The sequence below is a fragment of the Periophthalmus magnuspinnatus genome, chromosome 8, assembly GCF_009829125.3.
Source record: "Periophthalmus magnuspinnatus isolate fPerMag1 chromosome 8, fPerMag1.2.pri, whole genome shotgun sequence".
Classification (NCBI taxonomy): Eukaryota; Metazoa; Chordata; class Actinopteri; order Gobiiformes; family Gobiidae; genus Periophthalmus; species Periophthalmus magnuspinnatus.
The window spans coordinates 7,264,645-7,280,994 of record NC_047133.1 but is presented as its reverse complement, the minus strand read 5'-3'; the positions used below and the strand labels follow the sequence as shown (position 1 = coordinate 7,280,994).

The following is a 16,350-nucleotide window of genomic DNA, read 5'->3' as shown; positions in this document are numbered from 1 at the left end:
TCAGGTCTAATCTATCGACTGTATAAAGAAGTGGACTGAGGGAGTGTCACCCACAGCGTTCAGCTCCAGTGAAGCTCATCGAGGCTCGCAGTTATAGAGGCCAATTTGGGGCAAAGTTCCACATGTGTGGAATTCCGACTGCGAGTATCATAGCAACCAAAGAGCCAATCAGGAGTAAAGGTCTAGAAGGTAACGTGCTGGTTTAGCACGGAGCAGACGTTCGGCAGTGCTGTCAATCAAACGTGCTCTTAAGGCTAGTGGGAGCGACCTCAGGGAGAGAGAGGTGACAGTTTTCCAGAGTAAACTGAATTGGAGCCAGAGTCGATCGAGCTGGAAGCGCAGCCCAAGATCACTTCCTATTTGGAACGTAGCGGCTAGTGGGTCAGCTATGTCCATTTATTTACACAGTCTATGGTCTTATCAGCTCTGCGGAACTAATGACCACAAGACCTATGCTTTTTAAAAAAAATCTGTTTACATTGTTTTAATATGTAGGTATATAGGTATAGGTCCTGGGGTGGAGTCCAGTGGGGCGAGGGGGTGGGGTGGAATGGGGTGATGGGTAGGCCCGTCTTGATAATTACTGTATTGATCGTTCAATATACACTGTGTTCCAAATTATTATGCAAATTATAGTTTTCTCTGATTTTACCAAATTGTCAATATAAATGACAGTCATCATAATTTACAAGCCATCAATCTTTAAAGTATAATTCAAATGTTATTGAACAACCCTCCCAAACCTCCACTATTTTTTTCAAAAATAAAAACTGCACTGTTCCAAATTATTATGCACAACTGAGTTTCAAACCATGTTATTGTTGTAAAGAACTGAAAATGGTAATTTCTTTATTTTTCAGTTAGAAGCATTAGCATATTACTGAAATCAAAAGCCATTTCAATTCAAACATCTTAACAGTTACATTTTAACATTTATTTGATAAGAATCACAATTCTTGTATCCATTGAACTTGTGAGTTTGTGGAGAGTTTCAGCTTGAATTTCTTTGCAGGATCAGAATAGCCTCCCAGAGCTGCTGTTTGGATGTGAACTGCCTCCCGCTCTCATAGATCTTTCACTTGAGGATCCTCCAAAGGTTCTAGGGTTGAGGTCAGGGGAGGATGGGGCCACACCATGAGTTTCTCTTCTTTTATGCCCATAGCAGCCAATGGTGCAGAGGTGTTCCTCGCAGCATGAGATGGTGCACTGTCGCATGAAGATGATTTTGCTATGGAAAACACGGTTCTTCTTTTTGTACAATGGAAGAACATGGTCAGTCAGAAACTCTAAATACTTTATAGTATTAGTAGGTGTGAGGTCATTTTCACACCTTCAGCGACCCTGAAGGGGCCGACCAGCTCTCTCCCCACAATTCCGGCCCAAAATGTCGCAGCCTTGTTGGGACATGGTGGCCGTCCATGAACCATCCACTGTTTCATCCATCTGCACCATCCAGGGCTGCACGGCACTCATCAGTGAACAAGACTGGTTCATGGGACTCCAGAGGTTTCAGCAGCTTCAAATACCTGTTTGCTGCTTTGTAATGGCATTTTAGGAGCTGCTCTTTCAATCCGATGTATTTGTCTGGCAGAAACCTTCCTCATTGTGCCTTTATCTGCACAAATCCGTGTATGCTGTGAATCAGCTACAAATCTCTTAATAGATGATCACGCTTAAGTTTTCGTGAAATATCTAAAGTTGTCCAAGGTATTCAACTATTTCATGCTTTTCGACACTAGAGGAATCCCTTTTCTTTCCCATATTGCTTGAAAATGATCTGCTTAATAATGTGGAACGTCCTTCGTAAGTAGTTTTTCCTTTAATTGGACTTACCTGCCAAACTAATTGGCACATGTGTCTGAGATTGATTTCACTGACCCACAGAGCCCTGAGACACAATACCATCCATGAGGTTCACTGGAAAACAAAAAATGTTACCTTTATGACACTTAAACACTATTTGCAAAATAATTTAGAATGTAGAGTATGAAAGCTGCAACAGTCCATAAAAAATGTTGCTTACTGTTTACTTCCAATTAAAAATTGGAATTTGGAGTTTAAGTGAACTTTGGCCTCATATTTCACTTAAAATGAACAAATAATTTTAAAGGCTTGAAGTAACTGATGCATATTACATGTAGTAAATTCGACACTGACTCAAATTGTGGAATACACCAAATTCAAAACATGTTTTTATTTCCTGATAGCTCAAAGCACAGTTCAGTTGTCCCAGTACCACTTGTTCAGGTCACGCACACTTTGGTACCTTCTCTGTGTTTTGAGGTAGTGACACGTCCTGCATACCTGCTCCAGTCCAAAAATCCCTGACACCGCCTTAAAACTGTTCCTCCACTCAAAGTAGTCCATGTACTGGTCTGGGTGGAGGTGCAAGTGCTGGAGCCGCTCTGCTAGCTCCTTGGGCGAGGCAAAGTCGTCCACGTGGATGAAGGATTCTGCGGGTGCGTGGGCTTCGTAGTTCTCTCTCGGAGGTCCCAAAACCACCGGCACCGCCCCCAGCTTCAATGGCATGTAGAACTTCTCTGTGATGTAGTCTTTGTGGATGGAGTTTTCAAACGAAAGGTAGAACTTGCAGCTCGTAATGATCTCGACGTACATTTCGTCGCTGATGTATTCTCCAAACGCGCGACCGTACGTCTTGATTTCCACATGTTTTTTTAGCTCGTTGAAGTATTGGACTCGTTTGAAGTGCGAGTTCCAGTTGCTTACGATCCAACAAACCAGTTTGTCTTTTGTCGGGAGTCGGGTGAAAAGTTCCTTGTCGTTTGACACTGGTACCAGGCTCCCGTATGGAGTAAAGATATCTGAGTCACGGCGGTAGCTACAGGTCAGGTTGAAAAGGTTACGGAAACCTGAGATTGGGTTGGAGTTTGAAGGTGACTCCATGTTAAACCACACCCACAACTGAAAAGACGGGCGTGGCTCTTTGGGCAGTTCATTTACATCGATGTTTCGGTGGTGGAATATGACAGCATGTGCTGTGGGGTACAGAGATCTGTCGTCCGTCAGTTTGCACCCGGTGATGTCAAACGGGTCACAGTTCAGGTCAAACTTATGACCAAAAGGCCACACCCAGATGAGGAGGATCGGATCTTGGCTCTTTCTTTCTTCCCTCACATTTGAACAGTTTACAGCAGAGTTTTGTGGAAGTAGCGAAAAGCCAATCGTAGAGAGGTTTTCCGAGTTGTATCCCAAAAACAAAAGTGCAACAGTCAGAGCAACAGCAAGGAAAAGCACAAGGATCCGGAGGTGGGCTGAGAACCAGATGGATGACGACATGACCTGAGAAAAGTGACACAAAAGGAGTGTAGTTCAATAGACCTAACTAACAAACAGAAACTGTAAACAAATAGGTGTGTAAGGTCATTTTCACACATTAGTGGCTCTGTGGAGCGCCCCCCAGTGGCTCTAGATTTAGGTCTATTAACTTCACTTTTGGGTCAGTCTTGTTCACACACACACACTCACACACACACCGCATCATTCATCCCAAACACCATGAGCCACGTGAGAGTCCATCAACTGATCAAAGAACTTATTTCTATGATGACGCACTTGAAGTGGACGGAGCCCCACACAGATACACTCACTTCCCCTATACACAGTGGTCATTTCTTTGACCTTTTCGACGTTTTCTAAAAAACATATGGCGTTTTCTGACTTTCATTTGGTTTGAAGTGGGCCAGTGTGGCTCTTTTGCTGTTCAAGTTGCAGACCTCTGCGTCAGCTGCTCCTTCCAGACAGATATAAGGCTGGGTACCACCAGTACCCTGACCAGAAAGTCACTTGGATGAGCAGTGAACCGTCTTCACTCCATCCAGTTGACAGAGTTGAATTTCTTTTGCTATAAAAAAGAAAATGCTACACCTGAGTAAACACTTTGGTCACACTGCATGGAAATGAGTGTCTTTTTATCAGTGAGCTAAAATAACCAGAACAACATGAATATGTGGTCTAATGAATCTAGCTTGACAATTGAAGAGGGTAAAATGTCTTGATTTCTGTGAGCACACTGCTGCCCGGGACAGGAGCTGGCACTTGGGACAGGGGCTGGTGCTCCTGCTCCAGCCCAGCCCTGTCGCTTTGCCCTGGGCTGGTCCAGGTGATAATCGACGGCTTTCCTGTGATGATAAATGGCAACTGCTGCTGGGAAACAAACCGTTCTGGTCCTTTGTAAGAAATAAATCTATTATATTTGTATATATATATAAGCCCCCATGAATAGAAAAACAACGAGGCCAGTTACGTCGCCCGGACTGGCGTTACCGGGGCCCCACCCTGGAGCCAGGCCTGGGGTGGGTGCTCGGCAGCGAGCGCCTGGTGGCCGGGCCTTTCCCCACGGGGCCCGGTCGGGCCCAGCCCGAAGGAACGACGTGGGGCCGTCCTCCCGTGGACCCACCACCTGCGGGAGGAGCCATGAGGGGCGGGTGCGGAGAGATCCGGGCGGCAGTCGAAGGCGGGGACCTCGACGACCGGATCTCCGGACATGGAGACTAGCTCTGGGGACGTGGAACGTCACCTCGCTGGGGGGGAAGGAGCCTGAGCTTGTGCGGGAGGTTGAGCGTTACCGGCTAGATATAGTCGGCCTCACCTCCACGCACAGCTTGGGCTCTGGAACCCAACTTCTTGAGAGGGGTTGGACTCTCCATTTCTCTGGCGTTGCCCGCGGGGAGCGGCGGCGAGCTGGTGTGGGCTTGCTCATTGCCCCACAGCTCAGCCGCTGCGTGTTGGGGTTCACTCCGGTGAACGAGAGGGTCGCGTCCCTGCGCCTTCGGGTCGGGGACAGGTCTCTCACTGTTGTGTCGGCCTACGGGCCAAACAGCAGTGCAGAGTACCCGGCCTTCTTGGAGTCCCTGGGAGGGGTACTAGACAGTGCACCAACCGGGGACTCCGTTGTTCTCCTGGGGGACTTCAACGCCCATGTGGGTAACGACAGTGACACTTGGAGGGGCGTGATTGGGAGGAACGGCCTCCCCGATCTGAACCCGAGCGGTGTTTTGTTATTGGACTTCTGTGCTAGTCACAGTTTGTCCATAACGAACACCATGTTCGAGCACAAGGGTGTCCATCGGTGCACGTGGCACCAGGACACTCTAGGTCGGAGGTCGATGATCGACTTTGTTGTCGTGTCATCTGACCTCCGACCGCGTGTCTTGGACACTCGGGTGAAGAGAGGGGCTGAGCTGTCAACCGATCACCACCTGGTGGTGAGTTGGATCCGCTGGCGGAGGAGGAAGCCGGACAGACCTGGCAGGCCCAAGCGCATTGTGAGGGTCTGCTGGGAATGTCTGGCGTAGCCCTCTGTCAGGGGGGTCTTCAACTCCCACCTCCGGGAGAGCTTCTCCCTGAACCCGGGGGAGGTTGGAGACATGGACTCCGAGTGGGCCATGTTCTCCACCTCTATTGTCGATGCGGCTGCTCGTAGCTGTGGTCGTAAGGTCTGTGGTGCTTGTCGCGGAGGCAATCCCCGAACCCAGTGGTGGACACCGGAAGTAAGGGATGCCGTCAAGCTGAAGAAGGAGTCCTATCGAGCCTTGTTGGCTCGTGGGACTCCTGAGGCAGCTGATGAGTACCGGCGGGCCAAGCGTGCCGCGGCTCGGGCGGTCACAGAGGCAAAAACTCGGGGTTGGGAGTTCGGGGAGGCCATGGAGGAGGACTATCGGACGGCCTCAAAGAGATTCTGGCAAACCGTCCGACGCCTCAGGAGGGGGAAGCAGTGCTTCACCAACACTGTTTACAGTGCGGGTGGAGAGCTGCTGACTTCGACTGGGGATGTTGTCGGGCGGTGGAAGGAATACTTTGAGGATCTCCTCAATCCCACTATCACGTCTTCCGAGGAGGAAGCAGAAACTGGGGTCCCAGAGGCGGACTCGTCCATCACCCTGGCTGAAGTCACTGAGGTGGTTGGCAAGCTCCTCGGTGGTAAGGCTCCGGGGGTGGACGAGATTCGTCCTGAGTACCTCGGGTCTCTGGATGTTGTGGGGCTGTCTTGGCTGACACGTCTCTGCAACATCGCGTGGCGGTCGGGGACAGTACCTGTGGAATGGCAGACCGGGGTGGTGGTCCCTCTGTATAAGAAGGGGGACCGGAGGTTGTGTTCCAATTACAGGGGAATCACACTCCTCAGCCTTCCCGGTAAGGTCTATTCCAGGGTACTGGAGAGGAGAATCCGACCGATAGTCGAACCTCGGATTCAGGAGGAGCAGTGTGGTTTTCGTCCTGGTCGTGGAACACTGGACCAGCTCTATACTCTCCATCGGGTCCTCGAGGGCTCATGGGAGTATGCCCAACCAGTCCACATGTGTTTTGTGGATCTGGAGAAGGCATTCGACCGTGTCCCTCGTGGTGTCCTTTGGGGGGTGCTCTGGGAGTATGGGGTCCGGGGCTCTTTGCTAAGGGCTGTCCGGTCCCTGTATGACCGGAGCAGGAGCTGTGTTCGCATTGCCGGCAGTAAGTCAGACCTGTTCCCGGTGCATGTTGGACTCCGCCAGGGCTGCCCTTTGTCACCGGTTCTGTTCATTATATTTATGGACAGAATTTCTAGGCGCAGCCAGGGGCCGGAGGGGGCCTGGTTTGGGAACCACAGGATTTCATCTCTGCTGTTTGCAGATGATGTTGTTCTGATGGCTTCTTCGAGCCAGGACCTGCAGCAGGCACTGGGTCGGTTTGCAGCCGAGTGTGAAGCGGCTGGGATGAGAATCAGCTCCTCCAAATCCGAGGCCATGGTTCTCGACCGGAAAAAGGTGGTTTGCTCTCTCCGGGTGGGTGGTGAGTCTCTGCCCCAAGTGGAGGAGTTCAAGTATCTCGGGGTCTTGTTCACGAGTGAGGGAAGGATGGAGCGGGAGATTGACAGGCGGATCGGTGCAGCGTCTGCAGTGATGCGGTCGCTGTATCGGTCCGTTGTGGTAAAGAAGGAGCTGAGCCGGAAGGCGAAGCTCTCGATTTACCGGTCAATCTACGTTCCTACCCTCACCTATGGTCATGAGCTCTGGGTAATGACCGAAAGGACAAGGTCGCGGATACAAGCGGCTGAAATGGGCTTCCTCCGCAGAGTGGCCGGGCGCACCCTTAGGGATAGGGTGAGGAGCTCGGTTACACGGGAGGAGCTCGGAGTAGAGCCGCTGCTCCTACACGTTGAGAGGAACCAGCTGAGGTGGCTCGGGCATCTGCTCAGGATGCCTCCTGGACGCCTCCCTAGGGAGGTGTTCTGGGCATGTCCCACCGGGAGGAGGCCCCGGGGAAGACCCAGGACACGCTGGAGGGACTATGTCTCTCGGCTGGCCTGGGAACGCCTTGGGGTCCCACCGGAGGAGCTGGAGGACGTGTCCGGGGTGAGGGAAGTCTGGGAGTCCCTGCTTAGATTGCTGCCCCCGCGACCCGGCCCCGGATAAAGCGGAAGAAGATGGATGGATGGATATTTGTATATTGTTCACGAGGTTTATCAAAGCCGCGCCCACATCAAACCCGTAGATCTGTTTGATTTACTTTCACTTTACTTTAACACATGTAGGACCATTAACATTTATTAGATTGTCTCTGTATAAAACCATAAGAGCAGAGACCTGCTGATAAAGCCAAACCCTCATCTATATTTTATCTAATTTTATAAAGCAATAAAGCCTTTGTAACCTTCGATTTATTTGACTTATTTTACTGTAACATTAATTTGGGCCATTTGTATTTTGTAAATTACTTTTTACTTATTTTATTAACAATTACTATGATTTATTATATTATTTTATACATTACATTTATTTTCCTGCATAATAATATTGGTTCCTGTTATTGTTACAGTACAGCTCATTTGCTGAGCCACCAAATGTCAAAGGTGAACGCGCACAGGACGCACACGAGTTAAGTTGATGATTAAAAGATGAGCTGAAACTGTCCCACTTTGTTCGTATATTTAAGCAAAGAAGACAGCAAGAAAATACATCATATTAAATCTAACTTTAACCCGTCAAACCACAGCCTCCAGAGGCGGAAGAGAACAGTGTGTGAGGGTTACACCTTTATCAATATGTCAGGGCACAACAGACTGAGATTTCACTTTCACACTAAATGTTTTTAAATGTGTTTAAATGTTTTATTATTATTATTATTATTATTATTATTATTATTATTATTATTATTATTATTATTATTAGTATTATTATTATTATTATTGTTATTATTATTATTATTAGTAGTAGTAGTAGTATTATTAGTATTATTATTATTATTATTATTATTAATCTTCCTCAAAGAGGAGTCTCTCCCATTTCATTGAACTTATGATCCGAACAAAAGCCCAGGAGAAGATCAGATAAAACAGGCAAAGTACGAGGACTAAAAATCTCCATTGTGTGGCATTAAACAGGAGGCAGTGAAGAGGAGAGCCGCAGCATTCAGCAAAACTTTAGTCTTACACTTCAGTTCCTCCATTAGAATAACAATAATAATAAAAACTTCATTTCAGAATATCAAATCTATTTTGCAGTGTCTCTTAGTGACCTGTTTTCTGTCTGAACAAAACCTTAAATCTTTGTTTCTTGTGTCATAAAAACGAAAAATAATAATAATAATAATAATACATTTTATTTGTTAGGCGCCTTTCAAGGCTCTCAGGTCGCCGTACACATATACACACATACACAATACAAATAGAACAATGTAAAATGATTAAAAATACATTTAAAAACAAATATAGATTAAAAGACAGAGCAGTTATGGTCAGAGTGGTCAGGATGAGATGGCCTTTCTAAACAGATGAGTTTTGAGTTTAGATTTGAAGTCTGGGAGTGAGTGTGTGTTGCGGAGGTCGTGAGGGAGGGAGTTCCAGAGCTGGGGAGCAGAGCAGCTGAAGGCTCTGCTCCCCATAGTGACAAGACGGGCAGGAGGGACAGTGAGGTGCAGGGAAGAGGAGGAAAAAAAGGTTTAAATAAAACAAACCATTGAAACTCAGTTTAAAACAGATAAAAGTGTTTTTGTGAAGTGCGCACTGTTCTGAGATGCTCTGGGTCTGGTGTTCCACAGGAGACAGCCACAAGCAGGTTTGAGCGGCAGAAAGATGCACCAGGGGCAGGAGTTAGAGGAGCAGGACGAGAGGTGTGACCAGAGGTGGACCAGAGGTGGGCAGTACTTACTTACATTCAGTTACATTTACTTCAGTCATTTTGAGGAAGTGTTAAAACAGGCATGCCCAAACTGTGGCCCGGGGACTAAATGCAGCCCTCAGATCAATTTTACTTGACCCTCAAGATTCCAGGTGAATTGGCCCTTATTACGTTAAACGGAACTTTTTACTGTACATTTCTGAAAATCTACTTTAACAAGCCCATTTCAAATATTTAATGTGTCACACTGAGGATGTGAGCATGAATAAAGGTCTAGTTCAGTCTAACTTGTAATAATAACAGATTTTCACTGTATTGTGACCAGTGTATGTTCCTCAATCGACCCTCAGCTTTGTCTGTGTTTTTATATGTGGCCCTTAATGAGAAAAGTCTGGACACCCCTGTGTTAAAATAACATGATAATTGCGTTGTGTTTAAGGCAGCCGCGGCAAAATCTTCACCTCCTCCATCACGGTGTGGTACGTCCAGGCCACTGCAGCACAATGTGCACTCTGCTGAGGAGGTGACCATCTCTCCAGGACCTGTGCATCTCCAGGACCTGTGCGTCTCCAGGACCTGTGCATCTCCAGGACCTGTGCGTCTCCAAGACCTGAGCTTTAGACTATTTCTTATTTCAATGTGTGCCCTTATTATTATTTATTTTATTTGATCATATTTTATAGTATAACGGAGTATAAGGATCATTTAAAAATATGCGGGCGCTACAAGAATAAAATCGTAACATTTTAACATTAAAGTCAAAATTTTACAAGAATGATTTCACAATTTTATGAGAAAAAAAGTCTTAGTCAATGTAAAGATGTAAATTTTTCCAGATTTAGGGATTTACGGCCCAGTGCGCGCACCTCCACAAGCCCATAATGAGGGGATGAAATTATCCACAATGAGCACATCTTTGAACAGTGATTGTGTGCAAAGAACTCGTGTTTAGAAAAGTAGAGGAGCAGAGTGGAGAATGGGTATGTACTGAGACTCCTCCACCTGTTTGGGGCTCGGGGCACAGCCTGTGTCCGGCCAATTTGTGATTGATGCGCACGAGTGGAGAGGTGCAGATCTGTCTAATAACTTACAAATATATGGGACATGTAAACTGTCAGTATTTCAAAGGTTGATATCCATAATGAGCATTTATGTGAGCTTTTACTCTTTTTACTGTTATAAAATTATGACTTTATTCTTTTAAAATTATGACTTTATTTAAAAAAAAAAAAAAAAAGACTTTATTCTCGTAAACGTATGAATTTATTCTTATAAAATTATGAAAAAATCCCGAATTGTTCTGGCTGAAATGTTATGACTTTATTCTCGTAGCGCCGCAGAATAATATTTTTAAGTGATCCTTATACTCCGTTGTCGAAAAGTCCACCAACCCAAAAAAGTGTTTGCAAGGAAAACAACAAGAAGATACATCAAAATAAATCTGACTGTAACCCGCCATACGCACAGCCTCAAGAGACTGAGCAGTATATTCACAGACTGGTGGCAGCGGTGTTATTCTTGCTGGTTTTTGTCTGTGCTTCAGCAATGGATAATGGGAAATATGAGATCACTGTCCACAGATAGTTTCATGCAGACCCAGAGTTTCCACTTGTTCGTTTTAGCTGGACGGTGTTTTCAGTATGTCACAGTTACTGAAGAAACATGAATTAAACTTATAAGAATAATTTATGAAAGCAAGTGAAGTCCAATGGCAGTGGACAATTTTTTATTTAAAGCTTACTTAAAATCTGCGGGATAGACCCCAGTCGTTCAATGATTTCTATTTCTATTTATTTATAAAAAAATAAATAAAAATAAAAAAATCTACAAGACATTTAAAAATACAGATAAAATATGGTTCAATGGATGTTAGTTGAGACCAGAGTTCAGCTTACACAATTATAATCCTTGAGTAAAGAAGATTTTCTTACTAAAAATATTGTATATACAGTTTAAATTCACTTATTGAAAAGAGGACGTTCATGTGAGGGAAAATGAAAAATTCACTGTGTCTGCTTCTCTCGCGGAAGTTTGAAATGGTGTGTGACTTTAGGGGAAAAGGGGAACACTCGAACTGAATTAACTTCAGCTCTATCAACTCTGGCAAATAACAACAACTCAGACCCTTTTGAATAGTTAAAATGACAATTTTTGTGTTAAAAATATTTTACCCTGAAATTTAAACCCTCCAATTTTTGCTGTATGCAGTTGCTTCAGAAAGTTTACTGACTCCCTTTTATTTTCTTCTTTTTATTTATTTTTTTATTATCATAGTGCAGCCACAAACTAACTCCTATCAAGTAAATTTTTGATCCCAGACATAATAGTACCCTACAATGCTCGAGGATTACGCAAACATTGTCATCCTGAGCCAATGTTACCACCCAAACAGGGTAGAAAACCCAGTTAGGAAACTGGATTATTTGTCCAATCTGACGTGCTACAAAGACATGTTTCACATTATTTTGTCTGTTTAACAGACAAAAGAGTGCCACTTGAAACTCCAGTCTCCAGTTTATCATTTCTTGACTTTCAGAGTTTGACTTAATATTTCCTAAATTGTTTCAGTCTGTTCTTGTTTGGTCCTGTCTTTGTCTCGTCTTGGTCACTTCTTCAGGGCTGGTAATTCTTCCACACTCTGTTTACCTTGTATTTCACTGTTCTGCAGCTCTGCATATTTGCACACATTTGTCTAGTGTTAAGTTTTTCTCCGTTAACAGTGAGCACATTTACATGACACAAGTATCCTGGTTATGAGGCTTATCTCAGTTATGACTGAACTTAAGATTATGACTGAAGTAAAGCCTATGTCTAAAAAAACAAAGGAACAAGATATACTCTAAAGTAAAGGCGTTAAAGGTGGTTGTATTGAAGTCAGCTTTTATTTTGTTTATAGGTATAAAACTATATAATTTTTTTCACTTCTGGTAGAGGTTTGAGTAGTTTTGGGAAAGTTTCTCCATCTACTGCAGATATTATTTTAAACAGTACTTTTTACTGCACAGTACTTTTTACGGAGCAAGGCTGTTGATAACGCACTTTCCCACTCGCACCGCTGCTTTATCAGAACGGGCACTTAGCAATGCAGTTAATCAGACCTGTTGCTAACGGGAGCGACCTCGGGAAAAGAACGGGCCTGATTTGTCTGTTATTAATGTTCATATCTTGATTTACAGACACAATAGAGAAATAATAGGATCATGTAGAACAAGTTAATATGAACATTTTAAGCCTGACAACAGCAGTTATGGAGAGAGGGGTGATGTTTTTTTAATAGAAAGTGAATTGGAGCCAGACTCAATGGAGCCAGAAGTGCTCCCAAGCTTACTTCTAATTTGTAAAGCAGCAGCGAGCAGGTTAGCTATGTCCATTTATACACACAGTCTATGTGCTTCCTCCGGCTCACTCTTGACGTCTGCAGTCAACATCGGCCAGTCACTTGAACCCATGGCCACTTTGTAATTGCGGTAAAACTCTCTTCTTGAGTAATGCTTACCGCCGCCACCATGTTTCATTCTGTTGTGTTAACTTTATTAAACATTATACAGCAGCCTTAGAGCACTGTTGCCAGCCCATCTCAGTGTGTGTGTCACCCACAGAAAGGTCTCTCCAGGTACAACACTTGCATAAACATTCCAATATGTAACAGGTATTATGCAAAATGGATGTTTTTATTATTCCTGCCATGTTATAATGTGGTTCCCCCATCAAAAACATGCCTGAAGAGGTTTTAGATGTCATCCATGCATGTCTGAGTAATCTAGCACCCTATTCTAACCCTCCCACAAAGGTGTTAAAGATTTCTCTGGAAATCTGGAGTGGCTCACTGACTTCTTCTGAGCTCAATTTGAGCCTGTGTTTGTTGTATTTACAGTATCCAGCTTAAACAGTAAGTTTAAAGTTCAGAGTACCTAAGAGAAAAGAATTGGTGCTTGATGGTAAATTTTCAACCCATAAAGTTTGAACAACAAGAACTTGCTTTATGATCACCGTGAACCATTTGGTTACTATTTGCATTCACGCCTAAAAGCCACAGAGCAGCCAGTGTTAATCTACAACTGAAACCAGTTGTTTACATATAAAAGACACATAAGCCTTATTTTTTCTCACTGTCTGACATGAAATCAGACTAAACATTTCCTGTTTTAGGTCACTTAGGATTACCTAACTGACCTATTGCTAAATGCCAAAATAATGAGAGATTTTAAAATATATATATTTTTCATAACTTTTCTCAGTTACTTTTCTTCTCTGTCAGAAGTTTACATACAGTAAGATTACTATGGATTTAAACAATTTGTGTAAACCCAGATGATGATGTCTTTGTCTTTGGAAGCTTCTGATAGATTTACTGACAACATTTGAGTTAATTAGAGACACACCTCTGGATGTATTTGAAGACACACCTGAAACACTCTGCTTCTTTGTGTAACATCATGGGAAAGTCAAAAGAAATCAGCCAAGATATCAGGAAGAGAATTGTGGACTTTCACAAGTCTGGTTCATTTGCAATTTGGTGCAATTTCCAGAATCCTGAAGGTGCCACATTCATCTGTTCAAACAATTATACACAAGTATTAGCACTATGGGAATGTCCAGTCATCATGCCGCTCAGGAAAGAAACAGGTTCTGTGTCCCAGAGATGAACGTGCTTTGGACCAAAATGTGCAGATCAACCCAGTAACTGAAAGGCCATTGAAAGGTCACTCTGCCAGGAAGAAGCCATTACTCCAAAAGAAACATTAAAAAGTCAGATTGTAGTTTGCAAATGCACACACATTTCTTGAGACATGTCCAGTGGTCTGACAAAACTAAAATTGAACTGTTTGACCATAATGAGCAATGTTACATTGGGAGGAAAAAGGGCGAAGCTTTCAAGCCTGAGAACATCATTGTTTTGTTGCAGGAGGGACTGGTGCACTTCACAAAATAGATGGCATCAGGAGGAAAGAACTTTATGTGGAAATACTGAAGCTACATCTGAAGACATCGGCCAGGAAGTTAAAGCTTGGATGCAGATGTGTCTTCCAAATGGACAATGAAGCATACTGCCAAACTGGTTACAAAGTGGCTTAAGGATAACAAGCCGCTTGAAAATCCTACTGAAAATGTATGGGCAGATCTGAAAAAGCATGCGTGAGCAAGACGGCCTACAAACTTGGCTCAGTTACACCAGTTGTGTTTGGATGAATGGGCCAAAATTCCAACTATTGTGAGAAGCTTATGGAAGGAAATACAAAACATTTGGCCCAAGTCATACAGTTAAAGACAATGGTACCAAAAACTAATGAACTGTATGTAAACTTCTGACTTTGAAGAAAGTCATGAAAAATTGTCTAAAAAAAATCCTTCTCTCATTTTTCTCTCATTTAATAAATAGAAATAAATTTGGTCATTTTAATTGTCTTAAAACAGGAAAAGTTTTAATCTGATTTCATATCAGACAGTGAGGGACAAAAAGCACGTGTCTTTTTATATAGTATATGTAAACTTCTGGTTTCAACTGTACAAAAATAAATGAATTGAATTGAATTAAATAATTATAAACAACAAAAACACTTTCCAAACACTCAACTTTAGCCCATGCCAGCACTCATGACTTGGCTCGCTCAACGGGGGGTCATGGGTGCGTCGCTCAGGCAGAAAATATACTGACTTCAGCCATAAGTAGTAGGACAGTTGGTGAGTGAGAGAACGTGTGAGTGTTGAATGTATATTTGGGCACTGATGTAACTATTTTAAGGGGCAGGTGTTTTAATATACTTTGCATATTGGTGAATTGTGGAGAAGCCCAACCAGGGACGGGAGTTGAGAATTAGCTCTTGCTATAAACTCTATATGCATCACATCAGCTGCAATGTTCATGTTGTAACTATGTCAGATTGCATTGTCCCTGTCAAATAAATATATAAATAAATAAATAAAGTTCAGCTCAGACCATCCACCAGAACAGGAGGACATTGATATCACTCTACAGAGATATAATTATAACTTATCACTGTAGTTATTTGTTTGGCTTTAATATTTATTCTACTACATTAATACTTTTAAAATGTATTCCTGTGTTTTCAAATATATTTATGGCATTTATCAAAGGTGTGTTGAACTAAACAAATCTAAGTGATTATAATGATCGTTTTTTCCCCCAAATTGTCCCGTGCGTAGGTTTAAACCAACTGGATTTCAGCATTCAAACTGACAGCCCCAAATAAAGGACTTTTATTGTAAGTCAGAGGGGGTCGGATCTCTCTGTTTTTTTCTACTATATGTGTGGGGGACATGTGTAACAGCACAGATCAGCTCTCCTGTTGTAGTCACAGCTAAACCAGCTCTTTCTGGTGAGCTTGTGTTAAAACAAAGCTCAGATTACAAGCTTTAGATAGAGCAGACACTACAGTTCGTTTTAGCTGTCCCCATGTGCATTAACTACATACTGATATGTCCTGCCCCGATGTCACTGTGCTCATGTTTACACTGGGGTTATGTGTGGATGAGCTCTTGCCCCTTTTGTATTGCACTTTACATCCAAACTCTGCAGTGTTTGATGCTCTAAATATAAATGGCCGTCCAGTTTCAGGTGACCAAATTTTTTTTTACTTTTTTTTATAAAGAGCTGTGTCAATTAAAAACTTTTAAAATATGTCTTTCTGCCTGGGATCCAGAATACAGACTTGTCCTTTTCTACTATCTAAAGTTATAGAATATAACAAAACATTTTTTAAAGTGTAAAACTACACTTCTGAATATTCGGTAGCGATAGATATGTTTTATTATTATATATTTATACTGTGGAAAATTATAGCCAAAGGAACAACTTTTCCATGGAGTCAGGTTTGTGGAGATGCAAGCCCGCTCACAGTAGGGACACATGTTTGGTTTTTTGTTTGTTTTTTTGGCAGAGTTAACAAAGATGTGAATCTGGTCAGCGGTGAATCTCCCCAAGTTCAGATGCGCATGATTGACAGCTGAATTAGCCAATCAGGAACACACATAGTCCATCCTCATGAAAAAAAACATGGTTGCTTATGAGGAAAAAAGAAAGGAAAGAAGAATATCAAGTGGGACTGAAAAAACATGGAGGATTTCTGCAGAATCAAAGAGCAAGGCACAAAACTCTGTTCAAAACGATAGGTGACCATTGAGCTCCTTCGTTTCCCACACGTCACTGAAACAAACTGGACGTGTTTGGTTCTGGCTTGAGACGCAACAGAGGAGGAGGTGATCAGTCTGGTCTTGC

At 43.4% G+C, this 16,350-nt stretch overlaps 2 protein-coding genes across 2 annotated transcripts in view; both read right to left on the bottom strand.

Moving 5' to 3' along the window:
- The window catches only part of srsf2b (serine and arginine rich splicing factor 2b), a 92,064-nt gene that overhangs the window by 46,541 nt on the left and 29,173 nt on the right, over window positions 1-16,350 (bottom strand). The window lies entirely within an intron of this gene.
- Window positions 2,021-3,421, bottom strand: LOC117375548 (4-galactosyl-N-acetylglucosaminide 3-alpha-L-fucosyltransferase 9-like). Its single transcript, XM_033971870.2, has one exon. The coding sequence runs from the start codon at window positions 3,295-3,297 to the stop codon at window positions 2,221-2,223; it is 1,077 nt and encodes a 358-aa protein (XP_033827761.1). The 5' UTR covers window positions 3,298-3,421; the 3' UTR covers window positions 2,021-2,220.

What these genes read in the sequence shown, in the direction of transcription:
- LOC117375548 (XM_033971870.2), bottom strand. Translation starts at nt 3,297, where the DNA reads ATGTCGTCATCCATCTGGTTCTCAGCCCACCTCCGGATCCTTGTGCTT.